The sequence below is a fragment of the Saccopteryx leptura genome, chromosome 4 (assembly GCF_036850995.1).
Source record: "Saccopteryx leptura isolate mSacLep1 chromosome 4, mSacLep1_pri_phased_curated, whole genome shotgun sequence".
Classification (NCBI taxonomy): domain Eukaryota; kingdom Metazoa; phylum Chordata; class Mammalia; order Chiroptera; family Emballonuridae; genus Saccopteryx; species Saccopteryx leptura.
This window is the reverse complement of record NC_089506.1, coordinates 808,591-834,777: the sequence shown is the minus strand read 5'-3', so window position 1 is coordinate 834,777 and position 26,187 is coordinate 808,591. Positions and strand designations below refer to the sequence as shown.

General features: G+C 62.4%; 2 protein-coding genes across 6 annotated transcripts in view; one reads left to right on the top strand and one right to left on the bottom strand.

The window, feature by feature from the left end:
- The first annotated feature begins 3,971 nt into the window (after nt 1-3,971).
- Nucleotides 3,972-5,663, top strand: LOC136403407 (basic proline-rich protein-like). The gene is made up of 3 exons (XM_066382091.1): nt 3,972-4,144; nt 4,244-5,065; nt 5,150-5,663. Exons 1-3 carry the CDS (start codon nt 3,972-3,974, stop codon nt 5,661-5,663), a joined length of 1,509 nt encoding a protein of 502 aa, XP_066238188.1.
- Nucleotides 5,664-22,562: 16,899 nt separating this feature from the next.
- Nucleotides 22,563-26,187, bottom strand: part of CLN8 (CLN8 transmembrane ER and ERGIC protein) — a 29,086-nt gene continuing 25,461 nt past the window's right edge. For 3 of the 5 annotated variants that reach the window (XM_066380048.1, XM_066380045.1, XM_066380049.1), the window contains exons 3-4: nt 23,922-24,631; nt 22,563-23,872 (exon numbers count right to left, since the gene is read on the bottom strand). In XM_066380048.1, the coding sequence (XP_066236145.1) occupies nt 24,308-24,631 (324 nt within the window). In that variant the 3' untranslated portion in view covers nt 22,563-23,872; nt 23,922-24,307. Of the gene's footprint in view, nt 24,632-26,187 lie in introns of all 5 variants that reach the window. The other 2 variants (XM_066380046.1, XM_066380047.1) reach the window with 2 other exon arrangements.

The following is a 26,187-nucleotide window of genomic DNA, read 5'->3' as shown; positions in this document are numbered from 1 at the left end:
CGTCCCCTCTGCTTCACTGCAGACACAGGCCAGGGGAGAAGCAGACACGCGAGTCACACGTCTGTCTTCCTCTGCCTCCCACCAAGATCCAGGGTCCTGAGTGGAGAACTGACTGCCCAGGACTCAGACGCAGGCTGACCACTGTCTTAACCCGACCCCTGCTTGTCCTCTGTATCTCCTCTCGCTTCCCTGCGTGCTCGTGGGAAAAGCAAGCCGGGCATAAGTGCGGCAGGGGCTGCACCACAGGAAGGGGCCCTCCGTGGTCCCTGGTTCTAGAGTGTCACCGTCACACCTGCCCGGCTTCCAGCAGAGTCACAGGTGGACAGCACAGTGTGCTCCAGAGGCCACACTCCGCAGGGAGCCTTTGGGAATCTGCAGAGACCCCGGACAAGGCAGTGGGGGAGACACAGAGGCCCATGGCCCAGCACGGACACCCACCCTGACCTGGCACAGCCGCCCGCCCGGAGCCGCCCGCCCAGAGCCGTCTGCACGACCCCTCTACCTCCCGCGGGACAGGCTCTGGGGTCCAGGCCCTCCCCCCATGCCGTCCCAGCACACTGCTGTCAGGGGGCCCGCCTGTCCAGCCTCACGGGGGGCACAGCCAGTGCCACCTGGAGTTCAGGGGTCTGCTGAGGCCCTGGCGGAACCCACCATCCAGGGCAGGGACAGAGCAGTTCCCAGTCAAGCCTCCCTCGCTCCTACCGCTCACCCTGCGAGCCGCCTCCTGACTGGGTCAGGCTCGGACCTGCACGGATGAGTAAGGAGACACACCGGATTCTTTCCGGCAAAGCTCAGCCCCTGGACGCAGAGGTGCTCGGCCTCCGAAATGTGCCGTCATCAGCTCCCCCGCCCCTGGGCTGAGTCCACAGGGCTCCTGTCCTGACTGCTCAGCCCGTGCCCGGCCTCCTCAGGCCACCTGGACGCCGGGCTGCAGGGAGGCAGAGCCTGGCCCCGTCAGGGACCAGCCAAGCGACTCGTGCGCTGCATCCCGACCACATCCTCCCGAAGACGGAGCCTTCCCGCCCCAGCCCGAAGCCTCCTCTCAAATGGGCACCTGCGACCATGTTCATGTAAACCTCCCGTTCCAATTCACCTTCTCACGATCCTGACCATCAGAACCCGGCCGAAGTCACGGCTCTTTTCCCGACAGAGAAAGAAGGCAAATAACAGCACAAAACAGCAACTATGTGTAACTTGCATCAAGATGTAATTCTTTGCCCGGCCAGCACTTAGGGTCATGCCAACGAGAGATAACAGACGTTCAAAGCACACACATCTAGTTGACGGTGAAGTTTGAATGCCCACATTACTTTCCTTAAAAATAACAATGGGCCCTGGCCGGTTGGCTCAGCAGTAGAGCGTCGGCCTGGCGTGCGGGGGACCCGGGTTCGATTCCCGGCCAGGGCACATAGGAGAAGTGCCCATTTGCTTCTCCACCCCCACCACCCCCTCCTTCCTCTCTGTCTCTCTCTTCCCCTCCCGCAGTGAGGCTCCATTGGAGCAAAGATGGCCCAGGCGCTGGGGATGGCTCCTTGGCCTCTGCCCCAGGCGCTGGAGTGGCTCTGGTCGCGGCAGAACGACCCCCCCGGAGGGGCAGAGCGTCGCCCCTGGTGGGCATGCCGGGTGGATCCCGGTCGGTCGCATGCGGGAGTCTGACTGTCTCTCCCCGTTTCCAGCTTCAGAAAAATACAATAATAATAATAATAATAATAACAATGACGTCCAGTTATTGTTATTAAGGGTCTGGTCCCCGTTGCCAGACAAGCCACGAGCCTGGATCGGAAGCACAGCCCCTGCCGGGAGACCCTGGGGCTGCACCGGACCATTATCAGTGCACAAGCACCGTTCCTTCTGTTTTCTTCACAAACTCCCCAGTTCCAGAGTCCCGAAGGCCCCTCTGAGCCGAGATTTGAGATTCTGGAGCCCAGACGGTGCTGCCAGGCAGGCAGCCCCCGGGGGAAGCCGCAGCCCTGCCGCTGCCTTCAGGAGCACCTCGCAGGGCCGGGAGCTCAGGAGCACCTCGCAGGGCCGGGAGCTCAGGAGCACCTCGCAGGGCCGGGAGCTCAGGAGCACCTCGCAGGGCCGCTGCCCTCAGGAGCACCTCGCAGGGCCGGGAGCTCAGGAGCACCTCGCAGGGCCGGGAGCTCAGGAGCACCTCGCAGGGCCCGGAGCTCAGGAGCACCTCGCAGGGCCGGGAGCTCAGGAGCACCTCGCAGGGCCGCTGCCTTCAGGAGCACCTCGCAGGGCCGGGAGCTCAGGAGCACCTCGCAGGGCCGGGAGCTCAGGAGCACCGAATGTTCCTGAGCTTCTCTCCAGGCTTCCTTCCAGCTGGGACCCTGTACTTTAGAAAATCATTTCTAGTATCCGAAGGTGGCTCCTGGACGAGCAGAGCTTTAACCCTAAGAAAGTTTCTTTGACATTTTAAAAAGTGTCTTAAACATTCTTTAATAAGAACATGGAGCACTGACAACCCGGAGATCCCTCCCGACCAGCAGGTGGGCGTGCAGGTGGGCGTGATGGCAATGACACAAAGAGGAGCAGGAAACAGCAGAGCAACACCGTGCTGGCGGCTGACTATTTTTATGGCATGACTGGTCATTTTGAAAACTCATCTCCAAAAGCAAAGAAGCAAAGAGAAACTTCTCAGCCTGGCCACTCTCTCTGGAAAGGAGGAATGGGATGTGCTGGGAGGGGCTGGTGGCAGGGCAGTGGGCCCTCTGTCAGCTCCGCACCTGTGTCTCACCTGTTCTCAGGCAGGGCCCACTGACGGCCACCACCTGTGACACAGGAGAGGCCCAGCCACACCCACTGGGGGACACAATCATGGCGACCCCACCTCTGGGACCTTGCCAGGTCTCCCTGGACCCGGAATTCCCCTCTCTACGGCAAAGCCCAGAACATCCCTCCCATTCTTCCAAAACTACACTTCCAGGAGGCCTACCTGCGGCTGTAATCCTGCCTCATAAATGTTTAACATCTGCGTTCCCCGTCTGTCCCATGTGGCTCCACGGACCTTCCTGCCTGTGCAAACTGTAACGTGCGCATAAAGCATGCCTTGCTCAGTCTCTCAGGACCGGGGCTTCTCGTTGCAGCATTTCTACCACGCCTTGGGCACCAAAAGAGTAACATCAGACAACAGGGCTTCTAAGTTTTTATGGTAACGTTCTTTAACGCTGTTGTACAGCCAGAATCACTGCATTTTTATTTTGCTCGACCATCTGCAGAACATTTTTAGTTTAAGAGCATTTTCAGACAACTGCCTTCCAGCAATTGCGTAAGCTGAAGTTCTGTGAGATGAAGGTGTATGAGGGGAAGAGTCCCGGAACTCGGCCAGGGGCTCGCCTGCTGAGCCCTCCACCCCACCCCACCCCACCCGCCACCAGGCACCTCCATCCAGAATTCCCAGAGTCCGCCTCTAACTTCACCACAGAAACCTCAGGAGACAGTGTGTAACTCTAAATACAAAGATGATGAATTTGACAAAACTAGAAAGTTAGGCTCATCTTTTACGAGACACAAAGCTATCTTGAATAACCTGGAATTCTACCTCTTCCCTAACTGCCTAACCCTCTTGAAGGAGACACTGGCCAATCGTGACACAGCATCTGAGAGGAAGGACTCTAGAGTCCGCATCTGTCCCTAAGGCCACTGTGTACACAGCGCTGGTACCGGCCACTAAAGCCAACCTCCGCCAAGCAAGTACCTTCCTGCTGTTAGAGCTCCGGGGCTGGGCACGTTTTATATAGAAGACACACAGAGCTAACTAACCTCTCCTTTCCTTCTAACAAGAGTTACTCCCCATAGAAGAGATGTTCAGACTACACTCCCGGCAACAAGGGAGCAGCAGAAACGTCACCTCCCGCAGGACATCAGACCCCTGACAGCGACCTCGCTCCGCTGGAGCCCCGCCAGACAAAAGGACAAATCCCAATGAGGACTTTCCACTCCCAGCAAAGTCGGTGACTGAAGGGATGTGGCCTTTTGCATCAGATCCTGAGCTGCCGCCTCCGACCTCCACCAGGGGCCACGACCGTTACTGCGCCGCGTCCGCCGCACCCTCGGGGCCGCAGCAGCAGACAGAGGCCAGCTGGGAGGAGCACCTGCCGACCGGGGCGCCCCACACCCCGAGGCCAGGGCCGCGCCCGTAGAGGGGACAGAGGATGCTCCCGCGAAGACACCTGCCGGCTCAGCGCCGCCCGAGGCCCCGCTTGCAGGCCCGACCCCCCACCTGCCCCGCACCCAGCACCCGCCGCCTGGCCCTGCTCCCCGCACCGCCCGCGGCGGAAACCGGGGCACTCACCCAGGTTGGGGGCCGCCTGGGCCGCGATCACCCGCAGCGGAGCCGCTCCCCACCGCCCCGGCCCGCACCCACTCTCCCCGCCGGACACCGCCAGGACCCGCCTCCCCGGCCCGCACTCACTCACTCACCCCGCGGGGACCCCGCTGCCCCAGCCCGCACTCACCCCGCAGGGACCCCGCCAGGACCCCGCCTCCCCGGCCCGCACCCACTCTCCCCGCCGGGACCCCGCCGGGACCCCGCCGCCCCGGCCCGCACCCACTCTCCCCGCCGGACCCCGCCAGGACCCCGCCAGGACCCGCCGCCCCCGGCCCGCACTCACTCACTCACCCCGCGGGGACCCCGCTGCCCCAGCCCGCACTCACCCCGCAGGGACCCCGCCAGGACCCCGCCGCCCCGGCCCGCACTCACTCACCCCGCCGGGACCCCGCCGCCCCGGCCCGCACTCACTCACCCCGCCGGGACCCCGCCGCCCCGGCCCCGCACTCACTCTCCCCGCCGGGACCCCGCCAGGACCCCGCCGCCCCGGCCCGCACTTACCCCGCCGCCCCGGCCCGCACTCACTCTCCCCGCCAGGACCCCGCCGCCCCGGCCCCGCACTTACTCTCCCTGCCGGGACCCCGCCAGGACCCGCCGCCCCGGCCCGCACTCACTTACGCCGCCGGGACCCCGCCGCCGTCCCTCCGAGCGCCCCTCTCCCCGCCCCGCGTCCGCCGCCCGGGATGTGCTTCGGCCCCGCCCACGGGAGGGCAGCTCGGCCCCCGCATCGTGATTGGCCGCTCTGGATGGCACCAGAAGCCCATTGGCTGAAGTGTCTGCCCGTTTCTTGGCCGCTCCCTGCCCCCGCGCCAGCGCATTCCTGAGAGGCCACGTGGCTGCCCGCGCCCCCCCCCCCCCCCTCCGACCCCCGCGGCCCAGCGCTCAGCCCCGCGGGACGCGCACGCGTGGGCAGGGGGCGCGGGACCGACCACCGGCAGCACCCGCCCCTTCCCTCCGGGACCCGCCCTGCCAGCCGGGCCGTCCTGACTCGTCGGAAGGTCAGCTGCCCTCAGACCCGCCGAGTCCTGCGCCTTCGGAGGAAATGCACCGATTTCACACATTTCCAGCCATGTTCGGGGCTCTCCGGGGGCTCGTTTTCCCAGGTCCCTGCCCCGTGAGCACCGGCGGCCGCACTCCGTGGCGTGGAAGAGCAGAAGGAACCGTCGAAGGCATCGCCTCGCCTCCCAGCCCCCTCTCTGGGCGCAGCCCCCCGCCCCGCCCGCCCGGAGAGCCCCCGTGCCAGGCAGGGGGCGACGGTGCCCCGGGCAGCGGAGGTCGAGGCCGCCCCCGTGCCCGGCCTTCACAAATAGGGGTGACTCACTACTAACACGGAGAAGCCTGAGACAGGCGGCCCTAAGAAGAGGAGAAACCACAGTCACAACTAAAGAAGGGTCCCTGGCCCCTGCTCACAAGTCAGAGGGGTCAACAGGTGCTACACCCTCGCCCTCCTGCCCACGTCCCTGACGCTGTGAGTAACTGAAGTCACCACTCTGCACACCTTCACTTGGCCTACACAACAAAGGCAAAGTAGTTAAATGTCACAAAACTAATTCCCACTGTAAGTGTCCCTGAAGCCCCTGTGCTCAGGAGAAGTTCTTTCCTGCAGATTCTGACCGAAATGTACATCGGCTAACACATAAAAGACTGCAAAGGTTAGCAAATAAAAGACGGGCCACCACATTTTAGCAATGTTGACAGTAGCATTTGCTTCTTTTTTTTAGAGGGAGAGGCAGGGAGAGAGAGAGAAGGAGAGACAGGAACATCTATTCCTGCATGTGCCCTGATTGGGAATTGAACCCACAACCTCTGTGCTTCAGAAGGATGCTCCAACCAACTGAACAATCCGGCCAGGGTAGCATACGCTCTTTTTTATGCAAAGGGACTGAGCTACTCTATTTTTTCTTTCTTTCTTTCTTTCTTTTTTTTTTTTTGTATTTTTCTGAAGTTGGAAACGGGGAGGCAGAGATCAGACTCCCGCATGCGCCCGACCCGGATCCACCTGGCACGCCCACCAGGGGGCGATGCTCTGCCCACCTGGGGCATCACTCAGATGCAACCAGAGCCATTCTAGCGCCTGAGGCAGAGGCCATAGAGCCATCCTCAGTGCCTGGGCAAACCTTGCTCCAATGGAGCCCTGACTGCGGGAGGGGAAGAGAGAGACAGAGAGGAAGGAGAGGGGGAGGGTGGAGAAGCAGGTGGGCGCTTCTCCTGTGTGCCCTGGCCGGGAATCGAACCCGGGACTCCTGCACTCCAGGCCGACACTCCACCACTGAGCCAACCGGCCAGGGCCTCTATTTTTTTTTTTAAGATTTTATTTATTCATTTTAGAGAGGAGAGAAAGAGAGAAGGGGGAGGAGCAGGAAGCATCAATTCCCATATGTGCCTTGACCAGGCAAGCCCAGGGTTTCGAACCAGCAACCTCAGCATTCCAAGTTGATGCTTTATCCACTGTGCCACCACAGGCCTGGCCTGAGCTACTCTTAAATGCTATATATTTCAGACCTGATAGCCCACCACAAAGTTACTAGAGCAGATCTTTCCTATCAGTGACTTTTACATCAGAAAACTTATTTTAGTCTCTATTTGGAGGGCTCTTTGAGGATCTTAACCTCAGGTCTCCTACCCAGACAATTATCTTAATGGCCACAGCAAACAGAGGTAAAGGGGCAAATGGTATTCATTCCTGTATGCCACCCAAGAATATCCTGGTAACGGTTCTGCTTCCTGGTCAAATAGGCAGAAGTAAGCAGGAAATACATGTGATATCATGTATGGGTTAAGTCCGGGGTGTGGACTTAGCTTGGGGATCCTGTTTAGGTTTCTGAGGCTTGTAAACTCCTGCTTGATGTGTAAGTCTCTGAGCTTCCGTCTAACCACCTGGAAATGTGAGTTCTAACAAAGATCACAGGTGAGTGTAGTAGGGAGAAGTAGAACGCCCCACTGTAGTGTCCGGAAAGAACATGTGCACAGCAAGCCAAGTCATAATCTGTGTCCATCTTTTTCTTTCTTTTCAGAAGAAAGAAAACATATTGAATCGGTGTTTCTCGTAGGTGGTTCAGAGTTTGTTTTTAAAAACTCAAGATCGCCCTGGCCAGTTGGCTCAGTGGTAGAGCGTCGGCCTGGTGTGCAGAGGTCCCGGGTTGGATTCCCGGCCAGGGCACACAGGAGAAGCGCCCATCTGCTTCTCCACCCCTCCCCCTCTCCTTCCTCTCTGTCTCTCTCTTCCCCTCCCGCAGCCAAGGCTCCATTGGAGCAAAGATGGCCCCGGGCTCTGGGGATGGCTCCTTGGCCTCTGCCCCAGGCGCTGGAGTGGCTCTGGTTGCAACAGAGCGACACCCCGGAGGGGCAGAGTATCGCCCCCTGGTGGGCAGAGCATCGCCCCCTGGTGGGCGTGCCGGGTGGATCCCGGTCGGGCACATGCGGGAGTCTGTCTGACTGTCTCTCCCCGTTTCCAGCTTCAAAAAAATACAAAAAATACAAAAAATAAAAAAATAAAAAAAATAAAAACTCAAGATCAAGAAGCTGCCATTGTGTCATCACGTTTTACCAAGAGACGGTGCTGTTTGGACCTGTGGCAGCAACACAGTAGCACTATAAGTGCAAGTGCAGCTTCCACATTGCCACGTGGCCACAGGACCCCAAGCTCAGAGCCACCAGGAAGGACGCCGTGGGACCCCAGGGCAGTACTGCCGGGTGGGGCTGGGGCAGAGAGAAGTCTCTGTGTTAAGACCCAAATCCATCTGGTTTATTCCAGAGCTCGTCACAGCTGTCACCATGGTCTGTGAGTCCGGATGTGGGAAAGCTGGGAGTTTCCATTCTGATTCCTCTGACCTCAGGGGATGTTTAGAAAAGTTAGGTTCAATTTTCAAACCTTTAGGGACTCTCTGGTTCTGTTTATCGTGACTACGGCTGGATTCTAGTAGCCCATCTGGTGAGCCCCGTTCAACCCCTCAGAAGTCTTCCCTGCACAAGAGGCTCTGCCTGCGGAAGGCAGACTCAGCTCGAGCCTGAGGGCTCTGGACTCTGCCCCCCAGGCCCGTGGCCTCCCTTCCTGGAGGCTTCCCCCCGTCGTGGCCTACCTCCTGGATTCCGGACCTCACAGGCAGCCTCCACACCCCATCAGCTGCGTCCTTGCAGTAAATCTCAACGTTGCGAAGCGGTTCCACTTCTGTGTGCCCCTGGTTGGTGGCCACACCCACTGGCCCTGTCACTACAGTTGAGGTGACACCAGGGGAGAGAGCGTGGCTCTCAGATGTGCAGCCTCAGCAGACGGTGTGTCCCGTGATGAGCATAGCAGGCGCTGGAGCCTGGCCTCAGGTCTGTGTGCCGACAGCCAGGCCGGGCGCCCTGGGCCGGGACATCTCCACTGAGCCCCGTGCTGTCTCCCAGAGGCGGGTTCAGGACGGTCCCAGCGCGGCACCGGCCGTGGAGTTCACGTGCGCTGCGGACACACACCTGCCTGGCGCTCTGCCCAGAGCAGCGGGCTGTTCGCTAAGTGGTCCAGTGCCTGTCAACGGGGACAGCAGACGAGTCAGCAGGGGCCTCACCCCAGTGCCGCTCAGACAAGTCCACGTGAGGTCAGGGTGGCAGACACCACTCCGGGAAGTCACTGGGCCCGCAGGGGCCCTCAGCAACGCAAGGACACGCGTGCCGTGTGAGGAGGCGGGAGCCCCTCTGTGCCCTGGCTGTGCCCACAGAGCTCTGAGCCCAACGGGCACCCGGCTCTCCCATCCTCTGGCCTCTCCAGGCCCTCGGAAGCATCGTCTGCCCTCTGACAGAAGTACAGGCTGGACAGAGGGTACGGGGGGGGGGGGGTAAAGGTGAAATACGCTTCCCTCCCCATCCGGCCCAGCGCGGCTCTCCCCTGGCGGGCTCCCTGTCCGCTGTGCATGGGTGCCTGCCTCCCACACTCACCCCCTTGCCAGGGGACAGCGCAGCCAGCTGGGGCCACGCTTGACGCCGGGAGGAGGCCTGGGACAGCATGCCTGGCGAAGCACCTCCCGCCACCTGAGGAGAGTCCCTATGCACTCTGAGGCGCCACTGCTGACCGCTCACTGTTCACGCAGTGGGGGACCCTCCCACTCAGCTGACCTCTGCGTATCCTTACGAAGCCGTAACATAAACACAAACAACCCCGCAAGCATGAGCCCCCTGCAGCAGCGAGGCGGGGCGGGTGGCCCGAGCGGGAGGGGGGGGGGGGCTCTCTGTCCAGCCGGTGGTGACACTGCAGTGCGGTCGTCCTCCAAGCACACTGAGCAGTGCCCCTCAGTGCCCCACTGTATATCACGTGTCAACTACACCTCAGTGAGCTGTTCAAATTAAACAACTGGAGACCGCGAGGTCCGGCCTAGGGCGCAGGCCCTTCTCCAGGTCCCTGAGGGCCACCCTGTGCGGCAGAATTCTTCTGATTCCACTCACGGAGACTCCATATACGTGCTCACAGGTAAGACAGAACTGGGCGTCCAGATGCCAGAGCTATAAAGAGCGTCCCACTCAGGTGAGGGTCCAGTGGGACACTGGTCAGCAGTGCAGGGGGGACCAGTGCTTGCCGTCCGGGGTTCTGCCCCGAACTGCAGGACGTCAGCACCCATGCTGGCCACCTGTGCAATGCCCCACATTGAGCGTCCCCCTCAACTTCAAAGTCTTCCCGATTTCCCAGTGGGGACCTTCCTCCGGCCGCGGCTCAGGAAGCTCCCAGTGGACGCTGCAGTGCCCCCTCCTCACAGACTGGCATGGTGTCCCCTGCCTGTAGAGCACGTTTGCAAAAATTCCAGCAGGAGCAAACGACAGGGCCGTGTCCCTCGAGAGAAAAAAATGTGGGCCCTGGCCGGTTGGCTCAGTGGTAGAGCGTCGGCCTGGTGTGTGGAAGTCCTGGGTTCAATTCCCAGCCAGGGCACACAGGAGAAGCGCCCATCTGCTTCTCCACCCCTCCCCCCTCTTCTTCCTCTCTGTCTCTCTTTTCCCCTCCCGCAGCCGAGGCTCCATTGGAGCAAAGATGGCCCGGGCGCTGGGGATGGCTCCTCGGCCTCTGCCCCAGGCGCTAGAGTGGCTCTGGTCGCAACAGAGCGACGCCCTGGAGGGGCAGAGCATCGCCCCCTGGTGGGCGTGCCGGGTGGATCCCAGTGGGGCGCATGCAGGAGTCTGTCTGACTGTTTCTCCCCGTTTCCGGCTTCAGAAAAATACAGAAAAAAAAAAAAAAAAAGGAATGCGTTGGATGGGGAAATGGCGAGGCAGGTAAAATACAGACAGTCGTCCCCTGGGTTGGCCCAACCCCCTGACCACCAGTGCAGGGGCAGTCCAGGCCATGACGAGGCTGCTGGGTAACCCAGCACCCCGTCTCTCCCCCACTGTGCTGGAGACCACGGGGTCTGCACCTCAGCCCGGACACCTGGGAGTCCATCTCTTCCTGAATGGCAGAGGGGTGTGTCTGTGGAGACAGCAACCCAGCCCAGGGTCGGCACCTGGACCAGAAGTGCCAGTGGGTGGAGAGGGTCACCGGGAAGCAGTGGACAGGGACAGCGGCTCTCGCCAAGTCCTGAGCACAGAGGCTGCTTTTTCGGCTACCCTTTTTCTGCTTGTCCCAAATACTTCTACTCCCTGCATGGTCCACGCCCCTTGGATGGCCAGTGGAGAGCAGGCCAAAGGGACAGTGCAGGGATGGGGGGTGGGGGGGAAGAGGGGGGACGGGCCAGCAGGGCAGCCCACACCGCTGCAGTTCAGATGGGCTGCAGTCCAGCAGGGGAGGAGGCATTGTCCAGCCCCACACAGGGGCCCTTTTGTTCCAAGCACTTGCAACAACAGCGGACCTGTTTTCTGCCTCTGCCCCCTCTCCAGTGGGCGGAGGGGGTTTTCAGAAGGGAAGGCAGCGCCCGGCAAGGAGACCAGTACAGCGCAGGGAGGACCGGCACGGCGCGGGGGGGGGGGGGGGGGGGGGGGCAGCACGGCGCGAGAGGGGGGGCAGCACAGCGCGGGGGGGGGGGAACAGGATGGGACAGCACGGGGGGGACCAGCACGGCGCGGGGGGGGGAACGGGATGGGACAGCACGGGGGGGACCAGCACGGCGCGGGGGGGGGGGGCCAGCATGGCGCGGGGGGGGGGCCAGAATGGATGGGAGGCCTCGTGTGAGAGGGTGGGCGCGTAGGCTCTCTGGAGCCCGGCAGGCTGAGCACAGAGCACGGAGGGCGAGCAGGGCTGTGTCCGTCTTCACGCAGGCTGGACCCCCCCCACACACTTCCCCCCACACCCCTCCCTCCCTCTGTGCTCCCCACGCCTCCCTTCCTCACGGGGCCCCAGTTCTACCAGGAACAAAGTCTGGGAAGGAAGGTCAAAGAAACAGAGGGCCAGGACTCTTGCAGGTGATCTAGATAGAAGGTTCTTTTCTGCTCTAATTCTCAGTGCCTTCAAGGCCCAGGTGCCCCCTCCGCCCAGCCTGTCCACAGCACAACGTGCAGTCCTGGGCTCTTCTCTCAGGGTCACTGGTATTCCCGCCTCCGCTCCCGCACGAGGCCGTGGGCACAACTCTGTGCTGGACTGCCCTGTGCAGTCTGACCTTAGTTCCATAAACCCAAGTGGCCAGTGCGGCAGAGTCCGCGTGCAGGCCGGGTCACCAGGCACAGCCTGCCCCCAGGGAGCGTCTGCAGACCCAGGTGAAGGGGCTGCGTTTCTGGTTCCCGCCTCCCTGTGGCCTCGTGCCTCTGACAGCCCAGTGGTTCCACACGTGACATCGTGCACAACACAGCCGGCTGCTCTCCTTCCCGACAATCCCGAGTCCCAGGGGCTTCCTGGGTGACGGGAGTGTTTGTCCTGACGAGGCGACTGTGGGTGGCTCCGGGGTGGCGCTGGGCACCAGAGGGGAGTGTTTGTCCTGAGGAGGCGACTGTGGGTGGCTCCGGGGTGGCGCTGGGCACCAGAGGGGGTTGGAGGGGGAGGTGACCATGGTCGTGAGGAAGGCCCATGAAGTCCCAGCGGCACGGGGTCTGGGTTACGGAAGGTCTCCGCGCGGGGGAGTGGCACACAGCGACTCCACGGGCACAGAAGCTGCTGTCGGGACGCCCCCACCTCGCCCCTGCGTCTCTTCACCACGCAGCCCCCCCCCTCCCCCGCGTCCCTCTGCGTGTCCTTCCGTAAACCAGCAAAGAGCCAGCCGTCCACCACAGAGACCCGCACGTTGAGTGTGCTAACGCCAACTCGATCTCCATCCGGCCGTTCCCTGTCAGCTGCCCACGCTCAGTCCAGCCAGGCCTTGGACCCTGGATGGCCTCGGAGCCTGGCCCCTGACCAGGTCCCTGACCTTGGGACCATTCCCATCCTCCGGAGGGCCGGGCAACTCTGCCCCAGAACACAGAGAGCCAGCGCTGTGGTCAGCAGACCTGGGAGGAAACCACATGTCCTCCTGGGTCCTTGTGAGCACGGCTGCCGTCCAACCACCTGCTGTGGCCTGAGGAGGGGTCATGGGGATGGACCTGGGCTGTGGCCTGAGGAGGGGTCACGGGGACAGACCCAGAGTTCCACGCTGTGGCCCGAGGAGGGGTCCTGAGGACAGACCTGGGGTTCCACGCTGTGGCCCGAGGAGGGGTCACGGGGACAGACCCGGGGTTCCGTGCTGTGGCCCGAGGAGGGGTCCTGGGGACAGACCCGGGGTTCCGTGCTGTGGCCCGAGGAGGGGTCCTGGGGACAGACCCGGGGTTCCGTGCTGTGGCCCGAGGAGGGGTCCTGGGGACAGACCCGGGGTTCCGTGCTGTGGCCCGAGGAGGGGTCACGGGGACAGACCCGGGGTTCCGTGCTGTGGCCCGAGGAGGGGTCCTGGGGACAGACCCGGGGTTCCGTGCTGTGGCCCGAGGAGGGGTCCTGGGGACAGACCCGGGGTTCCGCGCTGTGGCCCGAGGAGGGGTCCTGGGGACAGACCCGGGGTTCCGCGCTGTGGCCCGAGGAGGGGTCCTGGGGACAGACCCGGGGTTCCGCGCTGTGGCCCGAGGAGGGGTCCTGGGGACAGACCCGGGGTTCCGTGCTGTGGCCCGAGGAGGGGTCCTGGGGACAGACCTGGGGTTCCGCGCTGTGGCCCGAGGAGGGGTCCTGGGGACAGACCTGGGGTTCCGCGCTGTGGCCCGAGGAGGGGTCCTGGGGACAGACCTGGGGTTCCGCGCTGTGGCCCGAGGAGGGGTCCTGGGGACAGACCTGGGGTTCCGCGCTGTGGCCCGAGGAGGGGTCATGGGGACAGACCTGGGGTTCCGCGCTGTGGCCCGAGGAGGGGTCATGGGGACAGACCTGGGGTTCCATGTTCGCGAGAACAGCTCCAGGCCGGTGACGCCGCGGGTCCCCAAGGAGAGGGGCCTCGCGGGGCTCCGTCACCGGCAGGTGGCCTGACGCGGCAGCAGTGCTCGCCTGGGGCACTGTGTGTGTGGGGGGGCTGTGCGGTCGGGGGGGTTGCCTACAGGTCTGGTGTCCCCTCCCCCTGGGAGTCCCTTCCCTAGGCCAGGGCCTCACACCGGCTCTGACCCGCGCGATAAGGACCTTCTCCCGGCATCCTGGCTCTCACGTGCAGGTCGGGAGAGGTGTCTATCCTCGGCTTTCTCTGTCCACGCTCGCCTTTCCCGCCCACCTCGACCCTCCTCCCCGCCGCCACCACCGGTTCCCCTCGTCAACACTCAGCGTCCAGCGCGCCCAGCTCTCCTGGTCACCAGCCCTCTTCGTCCACAGTCAGAGCACCGGACAGCCAGCACCGGGTCGTCTGCACGCGCTTCTCCTCGCCCCGGGCCCCGCCTGGACGCAGACAGCGTCCCAGCACGTCCGCAGTGTGCCGTCCGCCCGCCCGCTCGCTCGGACACCTGCCTGGCCCTCTCCCCAGAGCCTCGGCCAGAAGGCCCTCAGCTCACTCTCCGGGCACCAGATGGCCAGGGCCCCAGGGATGACCTCCGCCCCGTCCTGTGCCAGGTGGCACGCGCCCACCAGGGACCCGACCCGCATGTGACTCCCACATCCCTCCAGGCACCCACGGGAGACCCACACAAGCCCGCCTGCCTTCCCCGTGACCTCAGAGCAGGACAAACACGTGTGACCTCACAAGCAAGCTACAGACACCGAGCTCGTCGAGCCGTGGGTGGAACGGGGCTGAGACGAGGTGAGTGACAGGTCAGGTTCCGATTTCCTGTTGTAACCAAACCAGTCCTGGGGCCCTCACGGGCGGGGCGGGCGGCAGGGTGCTGAAGTTAACAATGTTTCATCATGTCCTTGGAAGCTGCTGAGAGTTCCTCTTAAAAGTTCTCATCACAGTGTCTACAGGTGCTGACGTATGTCAAGCATACCTGCTGTGACACAAAGTATCGAATCATGTACACAGACATTCATCCAGTGTCGTGTCCGTTGTAGCTCAGTGAAACTGGGACCAAGGGCACAGTGCCCTCTAAACACAGTGGCCTCTGCCGTGCAGGGAGGGGGTGGTCATGAGCATCCCCAAGGACCGAGCAGGGACCTGAGGGGCCTGTCGGCCGTGGGGGAAGGGAAGCCACTGGCTCGGTTTCATCTCGGCTGAAACCGGCCGGTCCTCTTCTCCCTTCTTCCCGCTCCCCACCCCGTGGACGTTAGCCCCCACAGGTCCTCTCGTGCCGTCCACAACCCGCACACCTGCCCCTGGCAGGCCTGTGCCCCTGCGGTGCAGCCAATCCGGGCTCAGCGTCTGCGGCCTCCCTCAGCCCAGAGCTCGCTCCCTCCAAACCCCCTCAGGCCAGGCCCTGTGCCCCTGCGGTGCTGTCCCCCCGGGGCACCCAGGGCAAGAGCCGCTGGCCCCCACCCTGCTCCTGCCGCGGCTCCCCACACCCCCCACAGCCCGGGGATCAGCCTCAGTGCCCCGTGCTGCCGTCATTTCTGAGCAAGTCCAGTTTGTGGGACGAGACTTACTCCCGTAGATAACCAGAGCCCCCCTGTCCCAATTGCTGAGACCCGGCCTCCCGTGACCCTCAGTGACCGATGGGAGGTCCACGGGCCCAACACCCAGAGCAAAGCAAAGGCTTACCTTTCGGACCTAAAGTCAGTTATTGAACCCTGTGATTTCTGTGGTTTTAAACTTGCTTGTTTTTTTTGTGTGTGTGTGTGACAGAGACACAGAGAGGGACAGAGAGGGACAGACAGGAAGGGAGAGAGATGAGAAGCATCAGTTCTTCGTTGCGGCTCCTTAGTTGTTCATTGATTGCTTTCTCATATGTGCCTTGATGGGGGTTGGGGGCTCCAGCAGAGCGAGTGACCCCTTGCTCAAGCCAGCAACCTCAGGGTCATGTCTACGACCCCACGCTCCAGCTGGCGACCTCAGGGTTTCGAACCTGGGTCCTCTGCGTCCCAGTGCAGCGCTTTACCCACTGTGCCACCAGCTGGTCAGGCTAACCTTACTTGTTTCAGGCATGTGAATAGCCATCAATTCACAGAAACTCTCACAGGAGGCCTGCCAGGTTGCCTGCAAGGGGAGAAAGCAGCCTCACCAGAGAAAACCAGCGGGAGCCCCACCTAACACTTCCACTTCCGACCCACACACGGCACTTTCATGATATTCAGAAATAATAAATAACAACTTCCTGTGGGCCACCAGAAAGCACCCGTGAGAAGTTTCCAGAGAAAGTCGCACTGCACTGCTGATGCCTTTGCTTCGACACTTGACTGTGAAGTAAACTATCCGTTCAGAAAAACTCGTGGATCGTGACTCGAACAGCCGTGCAGCCAGAGAGCAACACTGGAACACCGGCCGCCCCACAGCAGCCACACAGGGCCCCTCAGGTCCCAAACCGCTGTCCCCACGGGGAAATGACTTACCTCAGACTTACCTCATATTCCGAGAAGGCCCCAGAGCGAGGTGAAACCGATCTGCTAGCAATTTTTTAGGACATTCTTTGCAGCCCAAATCCGGAATACTTCGCATTGCTGGGATGCCTCTCCAGTTCTCGTCTGGGTGTCACACAACCGGTTTCCTCCCAAGTCTGTCGGCCCAGCTCCTAAGAACTACTTTATTGAAAGACTGGGGTTATATATGGCATTAAATGCTGCAGCTGATGTCAGTTTTGTCGATGAAACACAATACAACAGCAAGGCTGACCGAGGACTGAGGCGTGACGATTGAAGACAGCAGACTGAACACTGGTTTGCTCCCTCCACCTCCTGAAACCTGGCTAACGTGAGCTGGGCAAACTGGAGGACAACCCCCCCCAGCAAAGAGGGGACAGCAGGAGGCAGCAGCCCCGCCTGGGGCCGGCCACGGGCAGGTGATGGACAGACACGAGGGAGAGCCAGCCAGGAGGGCCGGCAGGGGCTCCGGGCGCCTGGCAGGGACCAGAGGCCCCAGGTGTCTCTGCAAGAAGAGACCAGCTGGCGAGGCTGACAGGTGGGTGGTGACAGTGTGTCCATCCCGCAGTCCAGCCCAGACGCCGCCACCCCAGGGGGCAGCCATGTTCCCCCAGTCCTCAGGGGTGTGGACAGCCAGTCCCAGAACGCAGGAAGGACGGAGAACGACCCTGTGGAGATTCCACCCCTTCCCGGGGAGTCGGTGGGTGAGCGACTGGTGCTGGAACCCGTACACGAGGGATCGGGCGTCTGGAGAAACAGCAGAGGAGTCGAGAGGTGGTTCTGGGAGCAGCCCCCCAGGGCAGGGCAGGGCAGCAGGGACCCCGCGTTCTTGTTGAGCCCGTGGAACAACTTGCCTGTTAAGGTCACTGAGGGGTACCCCAGAAAAATGCAAAATTAAGTGAACAGAAAGCAAGAGAATATGCCCAACCCTGAAAACACAATCACAGTAACAGGTGAATTCAAGGTTCTGCGGGAAAGTTCCCCAGGGAATTCAGAATCACCTGTGGACTCCAAACTGGTCAGTGCTCCTGTTTATACACCCACAGTACATTTATGATACCATATCGTATTACTGTATTATAATATATATATATAATAATGAAATGCATTTTCTCTGCTCTATACGCATGTCCACAGAGATGACAAAAGTTCATCAGGATAGCGCTTTAGAATAAGAAGACATGTCATCATCCTGTTACAGTAAACAGTCTGTCTGAAGAAGTAAACAGCGGAGTCAGGAAGTCAGACTGAGGGGCGTGGGGACTGTCTCACATAAAAGCACTGCTCCCCTAAGTGTCAGAACAACGTGGATATCTTCCTCTCGGCCCCGAGGACTGAAGGGTCCCTCGATTGTAGGACAGTTTGAGGCCACTCCCACTTGGATTACGGCTCTCTGAAGTGCTGGCTGACATTTTAAAGGATGAGATCAAGCAGAAGCATCGACTTCTTAAGTGAAGTCGTTCCATTTTCATGGGTGGCACGGGGATGGGGCTAGAGACGAGAAAGTGGGCATGAGACTCGCTCTGTCCCCTGTCCTCACAAGCCAGCTCTTTGGTAATAAGACCAGTTTTCTACCACAGCCATCACTCACAAGTAATCAAACTTCTTGGCTGGCTCTAGTATCCTGATCAATGTCACTTTTAAAAATAATTTTCAAGTGAGAGGAGGGGAGATAGAAAGACAGACTCCTGCATGTGCCCTGACTGGGATCCACCTGGCAAGCCCTGTCTGGGGCCGATGCTTGAATTATCTGAGCTATCCTCAGCACCTGGGGCCACATTCAAACCAACTGAGCCATGGCTGCAGGAGAAGGGGGGGGGAGAGAAGCAGATGGTCACTTCTCCTATGTGTCCCCACCAGGGATCAAACCCCACATGTCCATAGCTCTAGCTACCGAGCCACCGAGCCAGGGCCTCCATCTCATTTTAAAACCCTGCTAAGTGACAGGGTCAGCATGCTTCCCCTGGAGCCTCTGTGAGCTGACATCTCACTGTGATGAGCACCGGAAGGCCTCCCCCTAGGAAGCCACTGCTGGAGGGCTGTCTCAGGGTCTGGACAGGCCGGGTGTCCCAGCTGCTCCTGGGGTCAGACACAAGCAACTCCTGACCAAAAATAGTTCACGTTTTCCCATTGTTTAGTTTTCCCAACTCAGCGGCAGCTGCAGGTGGCCGTCACTCCATCCTTCCTGCCCGTCCGCAGCACTTCCTGCGTGGAGGGCGGGGACCAGGCACCACGGGGTTCTGCCTGCCCGGACACGGGCCACCCCACGTCCCTCCTGGGGAGTGCTGGCGCCCCCAGCAGGGCGGGGACCAGGCACCGCGGGGTTCTGCCTGCCCGGACACGGGCCACCCCACGTCCCTCCTGGGGAGTGCTGGCGCCCCCAGCAGGGCGGGGACCAGGCACCGCGGGGTTCTGCCTGCCCGGACACGGGCCACCCCACGTCCCTCCTGGGGAGTGCTGGCGCCCCCAGCAGGGCGGGGACCAGGCACCGCGGGGTTCTGCCTGCCCGGACACGGGCCACCCCACGTCCCTCCTGGGGAGTGCTGGCGCCCCCAGCAGGGCGGGGACCAGGCACCGCGGGGTTCTGCCTGCCCGGACACGGGCCACCCCACGTCCCTCCTGGGGAGTGCTGGCGCCCCCAGCAGGGCGGGGACCAGGCACCGCGGGGTTCTGCCTGCCCGGACACGGGCCACCCCACGTCCCTCCTGGGGAGTGCTGGCGCCCCCAGCAGGGCGGGGACCAGGCACCGCGGGGTTCTGCCTGCCCGGACACGGGCCACCCCACGTCCCTCCTGGGGAGTGCTGGCGCCCCCAGCAGGGCGGGGACCAGGCACCGCGGGGTTCTGCCTGCCCGGACACGGGCCACCCCACGTCCCTCCTGGGGAGTGCTGGCGCCCCCAACAGGCGGGCACAGGGGGCCCCGGGAGCCACCGGGCCTCTCACTTCTCGGGGAGGGAAGAAAACCTGCCCAGGAGGCGACTGCGAAGTGACACCAGCTGGTGGCAGGGACAGGACAGTCACCAGCTCTCCTGACGGCCAGCTCACCGCAGGGGAAGCCAGGCTGTGCCGGCTGCCCAGCAGCCCGACCTGCAGGTGGACGGCGCGGTCCCGGGAACACAGGGTGGGAGCGGTCTCACCTGAACTCAGACCTACCTGTCACTTGTCAGTTACATGGTCAGTAGGTCCTTGACTGATGACACCAGCGGAGGCTTGTCCACAGTCACCGCTGTCTGTCTGTCTGTGCTTGGCTGAGGGCAGACAGCTATGGGGTGTCTGTCTACAGGGCAGCCCCACAGGATCACCCCCAGTTTGCGGGTGAAGAAACGAGCCCGGAGGCGGGGGTCCCCAGCTCCGGCACACAGCCAGTGAGGGGAGGGCCGAGGTCCAGGGCACCCACCTGGGACACGTGCCAAGTGGTGGCACCTGTAACTCAGAGAAGAATGAGGTCGTTTTTATCCCCAGGTCCACAGGGTTGATGTTAGCCGTGATTTCCTTCCCTGCTGCTACAGTGTAAGTGAAACCTGCTACTTTAATATCGACACGTATGCCACGGTCTGCGTCTGTTTTCTGAGCTGGGAAACGGGGTGGCCCTGTCAGGACACAGTCTGCGTGATCTGTGACGCTGCCTCGGACCCGACTTAAAGACACTCGCCCCTGCAGCGCCGCTGACGGCGAGAACCTCCGGTCACCCCGCCCCGAGCGGCTTGTCTCAGGGCCGTTTGGGGGACTGGCCTGGGAAGGTCCTACAGCTGGCCCAGGCCGCCGCTGTGGAACCACTGGCGTTCTCACGGGAAGGGAAGCAGCGGAAGGCCAGTCGGAGCACCGGGAACCTGGGATTTCCTCCGGACCCGGGGAGAACACGTCCCGGGCTCCGAGGTCAGGTGACGGACGTCAGGACTGCTGCGCGACCCAGCCTGCCGGCAGAACACCGGACCCTGCAGACTGGAGAGGCCCCTGTGCTGGCGGGAATGCAGAGGTCCCTGTCTGGCGGGAATGCAGAGGTCCCTGGGGCCTGTGCCAGCAGGGCCGCCCGCTGGGCAGGGGGCAGGAGCCAGCCCACTGCAGCCGTGCTCCCCGGCGGTGAGGCCCTCTGGCTCTGCCGCAGGGACAGGACGGTGCTTGCTCAGGGGACGGGTGGGTTGTGACTATGCTATGTGACTACGCTACACGCTCTCCGTCAGTTAAGCAAACTCACAGCTTTGAAGGAGGCGCTGCCGGGCAGGAAGCAGGTTTCTGCAAGGAAGTCTGATCTGTGGAGGCCGGCGGCGTGGAGGCGGGAGGTCTGGGAGGTGAGGACGAGGTCAAGGACCAGGAAGACGCTCTGCCAGGCCGACTGCAGCAGGCACCCTGAACGTGCTACAGGCAGCCCGGGCTCCTGGGGTCGGGCGGCCTCCCTCGCCCAGTTTCTTAAGGCCCCTGCGAAGCCAGGGCAGCCGGAGTCCCGCACCCCCACGTCGGTCCATGTCTCCACCATCCGCTGTGTCGGCTGCTTCCCCTCCACCTCCCGCGAGTCTGCTCCTGCCCGCCCTCAGCAAGGGTCCTGTGGTTGGTTTCACAGCAGTCCTGGTGTGGTCTGAATGTCTGTGTCCCCCACCCCAGATTCATATCTGAATCCTAACCTGAAGGTGATGGGTCAGCCCCACCTCTGCCCCGTCCTGTGAGAGCCCCCAGACCCACCTCTGCCCCGTCCTGTGAGAGCCCCCAGCCCCACCTCTGCCCTGTCCTGTGAGAGCCCCCAGCCCCACCTCTGCCCTGTCCTGTGAGAGCCCCCAGCCCCACCTCTGCCCTGTCCTGTGAGAGCCCCCATCCCCACCTCTGCCCTGTCCTGTGAGAGCCCCCCAGCCCCACCTCTGCCCTGTCCTGTGAGAGCCCCCATCCCCACCTCTGCCCTGTCCCGTGAGAGCCCCCATCCCCACCTCTGCCCTGTCCTGTGAGAGCCCCCCATCCCCACCTCTGCCCTGTCCTGTGAGAGCCCCCATCCCCACCTCTGCCCTGTCCTGTGAGAGCCCCCAGCCCCACCTCTGCCCTGTCCTGTGAGAGCCCCCATCCTCACCTCTGCCCTGTCCTGTGAGAGCCCCCATCCTCACCTCTGCCCTGTCCTGTGAGAGCCCCCCATCCCCACCTCTGCCCTGTCCTGTGAGAGCCCCCATCCCCACCTCTGCCCTGTCCTGTGAGAGCCCCCAGCCCCACCTCTGCCCCGTCCTGTGAGAGCCCCCCATCCTCACCTCTGCCCTGTCCTGTGAGAGCCCCCAGCCCCACCTCTGCCCCGTCCCGTGAGAGCCCCCAGCCCCACCTCTGCCCCGTCCCGTGAGAGCCCCCAGCCCCACCTCTGCCCCGTCCCGTGAGAGCCCCCAGCCCCACCTCTGCCCCGTCCCGTGAGAGCCCCCATCCTCACCTCTGCCCTGTCCCGTGAGAGCCCCCAGCCCCACCTCTGCCCTGTCCTGTGAGAGCCCCCAGCCCCACCTCTGCCCTGTCCTGTGAGAGCCCCCATCCCCACCTCTGCCCTGTCCTGTGAGAGCCCCCCAGCCCCACCTCTGCCCCGTCCTGTGAGAGCCCCCAGCCCCACCTCTGCCCCATCCCGTGAGAGCCCCCAGCCCCACCTCTGCCCTGTCCTGTGAGAGCCCCCCATCCCCACGTCTGCCCCGTCCTGTGAGAGCCCCCATCCTTGCTGCTGGAGCAGTGTGTGTGTGGGGGGTGCTCATGTGCACCTGGATGCATTTCTGACCCCATGCTGTCCTTGAGCAGGAGGCTGCTGCTGACTCTGAACCAGGGGTGCCAGGAGGGAGGGAGCCGTGGCCTCCCTTGTCAGGGGAGCTGGGAAGTCTCTACAGGCCTGTGCACAGCAGCAGATGCTCCCATATCTGGGGAGACCCAGCCCTTCTGGTCTCTGGGGAGCCTCCCAGTCCGGCCTCTGCTCTAACAGCAGGCGGGCCAGCGCAAGGAGCCTCACCCACTCAGCCTCAGGGCTGTAGCTCTGGGGCGTCTGCGTCACCCGAGCCCTCGTCCACGCGAACGGCTGGGGCAGGGACCCGGGCTGGTGAGGGCCGGACCGGGCGGTACTGCGGGCAGCATGCCAGGCCCTGGCGGCACAGACCGCGAGCGAGGCTTACACGCACGTCCCGACCTGTGGTCCTCATGACAGAGCGGTCAGGATGCGGCAGAGTGTGGGGTGCTGCCCGGCTCCCCTGCTCTGGGGGCTGCCGTCCTGCCTCCGGCATCTTCGCCGAGATGGGGGGTGGGGACGGCCAGAGTCCTAGTGAACGTCAGGTAAAAACTCAGCTCAGTGTTCCCAACCTCACGCTGAACTGTGAGCACAGGAAGACAGGGTCACACCCGTGTCCCAGACTCAGAACACTCGCTGGGACGTGCACGGCACTGAGACAAGAACTGACAGCCTCTCTGGTTCTGCAAATGGTTACTTTATTTCCCTTCCTGAAACGTCCGCCTGGCTGGAGACGCCCGCGTGCACAGGAACGGGCTGTGCAGAGGCTTTAGCCTGTCCTCTCCGCGGGCAGTGTGCTGGGCTCTGTAAGATCTAAATCACTTCTTAAGATGCAATAAATAGGGATTCCATGATCAGTAAGGTCAAAGCACCAGAAGTGAAAACACTGCTCTGAGCGTTCCATGTTAGGTGACAACCACAGGTCCCACGCGACTTCACCACCAATAAACGTGTCTTTGAACACACCTCAAAGGTGCTTTTGATATAAATAATTTTTTCATTTTATTTGCGCCCTTGTGGCAAGAATGAAACGTCCGCACATCTGTCAGCGTCACTGCTGGAGCGTGAGGTCCACCGGCCACAGCAGGGGCAGCACTGTCCCTGGAGCACGTCGTCTCACCACTGAGGGAAGTAGGTGGACGCTCCGCAGTGTCGGGAGCTCAGGGCTGGTAGCCCAGCCTCTCCGAGGGGCCTGGTCTGCCCCATGGCTCCAAGGGAAAGCGGTCACTACCTTGTCTTGAAATCTACAGAGAAAACCAAGGTACTGGGGTCTGACTGGGCACCTGGTAGCAACTGAGTCTATTTGAAATGGCTCTGAGATCTAGACTATTCCGATTGCTAAACACCCACCTCATCTGTCAAGTGAGCGATACAAGAGGAACACAAAAGCCAGCTTGAACACAGCTTCCTCAGTGAAAAGATCTCACAAGCCTGCAGCCCACCACCCCACACCCCCACCGGCCGGGGACACCCAGCTGGTTCTGGCCCACACCGTGCCTTTACGCAGCTGGGCCACAAGGTGGCGCTGTTGCACAGTGGTCTGAAATTCCACACCCGGGACATTGTAACAAGGTAACAAGTCACATTCCTTTCCACTGAAGTGCAATTCTTCCCAACTAAAAAGAACACAACTTTTGAATGAGACAGACGTGCTGCAGCTGTGGCCAGCACGTGGGGGCACTACAGGCTGGCTCCCCCGCACAGCAGGAGGCAGGCGGAAACCCCAGGGAGTGGTCCTTCTGCAGAAGAAAGACCTGCCCATGTGTACAAAGCGCTGGTCTGTGCACCCCAGTGCACCCCAGTGCCGCCCATCTGTGCACCCCAGTGCCGCCCATCTGTGCACCCCAGTGCCGCCCATCTGTGCAGCCCAGTGCGGCCCATCTGTGCACCCCAGTGCACCCCATCTGTGCAGCCCAGTGCGGCCCATCTGTGCACCCCAGTGCCGCCCATCTGTGCACCCCAGTGCCGCCCATCTGTGCACCCCAGTGCACCTCATCTGTGCAGCCCAGTGCCGCCCATCTGTGCACCCCATCTGTGCACCCCAGTGCCGCTCATCTGTGCACCCCAGTGCACCCCATCTGTGCAGCCCAGTGCCGCCCATCTGTGCACCCCAGTGCAGCCCCAGGCAGGAGCGAGGTTCGCCCAGAGCAAACCAAGCCCCTGCTCACAGCTCGGCACGCCCCCATTCCGATCCTGGTGACAAGCACCGCCCCCGTGGGGGGGGGGCTCCCAGAACAAACCCTGACAGACAAGGAAAGCAGGGGTGAAACTCCACTCAGGGCAGATCAGATGCTTGGCGGCTACTGGGAAATTAATACTAACAAAACGCCAGGTTAGTCTCTTAGAAGCAGCGCCGGACACAGCACTGGAGGCGCGAGGTCAGTGCTGGAGGCCGCTGGGAGGCTGTGTGCCCCGCTCCAGAGCGGCTACTGCCCCTTCTTCCCGGGCACCTGGCCGTTGGTCCTGTGGGGCGAGCCGCTCTGGGGCGGCGGCTGTGCGAAGTTCCAGTCTACAGGGTTGAGGAGCTGCTGCGTCTTCTTGTGGGTCCAGTAGGGGTTCAGGAGCAGGGTCAGCAGGCCCAGCCCCGAGAGGAAGAGCGCCAGGTGGGGCGCGTCCAGGCTGTGGCGCAGGCCGTCCCAGTGCTGCAGGCAGACCCACCACATGTGGTAGGTGAGCACCATCCGGCAGTGGAACATGTGGACCATCAGCCACTGGTTCCCCTTCCAGAGCAGGGAGTCGGACCAGCCGGCCTGTGGGGACACAACACGGGGTCAGCACTGCGCGCGCGGAGGGCAGCGGCTTCCCCACCAGGCCCCTCCCTCCAGGAGACCCTCTCTGCGGCAGCACCAGCAGGGGACCCTGCTCACCGCCCCCCCCCCCCAGCTTTTGTTCAGAGCACAGGCCCATCTCAGCACCACACACTGAGTAACAGGAGGCTCGACGCTGGTCTTGCTGACCACGCCCCCGGGCCTCCAGCAGGGGAAGAGTCTCAGGAGAGCGCGCAGCGTAGGACAAGGTACATTTCCTGGTCTGCGTGCCTTCTGGTCCTTGTATCCCAGTAGCCCTTGGACACAAACCAAACTGAACTCGCCTTAAAATTATCCTAAATGTCATCAACACTGGTTTCCAGGAGTTGACACTAAAACATTCCTGAGGAGAGTGCCCGTGGCACAGGCCACCTGCCGACCACAGGGGCTTCCCAGCCACACGGTGTCCGTCCGGGCTGCCTGACCCAGGCAGTTCCGGCTCCAGGCAGATCAGAAGCCCAGGCCTCCCGCGCCCTGTCCTCAGCAAGACACGAACCCCAAAGCAGCACCCAGGACGGGGCAGGTGTGGAAGGAGAGACTCAGACCAGGGGACGGCAATGCGTCTCACAGCGACGATGCGAGCACGACCCCGGGAGGAGCTGCCGCTTCCACGTGTCCTCAGGTGCCCAGCCGCCCAGAGGTCACAACTGCCCGCTGTCAGGGGGGGTGGGCTGCCCAGACGGCTGACCTTGCCCTGGCATTCCCCTCACTCTCAGAAGTGCCCAGCATGGGTAAGAAACAGTAGGTTGCTCTGCCAACTAGTCCCATCACCAGGTCCAAAGGTGGCGAGGGCGGGCGCTGAGCTCTGGCACACGCAGGCTGGCCACAGTGGTGAAGCCAGATGGGGGCAGCACAGCATTGCGTCCTGGTGGCCCTGGGGCTCTGCTCCCCCGTGCAGGGGCTCGGGGCCCATGGCAGCTTTGCGAGCAGGCTCCCGTGTGGGCGTGAGCGCGAGCTTCCCGGGAGATGTAAAGCCAGTGAGCGGAAAGGCACCTTCCCTTCCCCCCGCTACACGGGGCATGGCACTGCGCTGACACCTGCTCACTGTCCCCCCGCTACACGGGGCACGGCACTGCACTGACACCTGCTCACTGTCCCCGCTACACGGGGCACGGCACTGCACTGACACCTGCTCACTGTCCCCGCTACACGGGGCACGGCACTGCGCTGACACCTGCTCACTGTCCCCCCGCTACACGGGGCACGGCACTGCACTGACACCTGCTCACTGTCCCCCCGCTACACGGGGCACGGCACTGCGCTGACACCTGCTCACTGTCCCCGTTACACGGGGCACGGCACTGCGCTGACACCTGTTCACTGTCCCCCCCCCCGTTACACGGGGCACGGCACTGCACTGACACCTGTTCACTGTCCCCCCGCTACACGGGGCACGGCACTGCGCTGACACCTGCTCACTGTCCCCCGTTACACGGGTCACGGCACCTTGCTGACATCTGCTCACTGTCCGTGGTGTTTCTCATGAGTTCACTGACACA

Excerpts from the sequence above, each read along its gene's own strand:
- LOC136403407 (XM_066382091.1), top strand. The coding sequence starts at position 3,972 with ATGTGGCCTTTTGCATCAGATCCTGAGCTGCCGCCTCCGACCTCCACC. Across the intron at positions 4,145-4,243 it reads CCGAGGCCAGGGCCGCGCCC|CACCCGCCGCCTGGCCCTGC; the intron begins GTAGAGGGGACA and ends CCCCGCACCCAG. Across the intron at positions 5,066-5,149 it reads GGCAGCTCGGCCCCCGCATC|CGCATTCCTGAGAGGCCACG; the intron begins GTGATTGGCCGC and ends CCCCCGCGCCAG.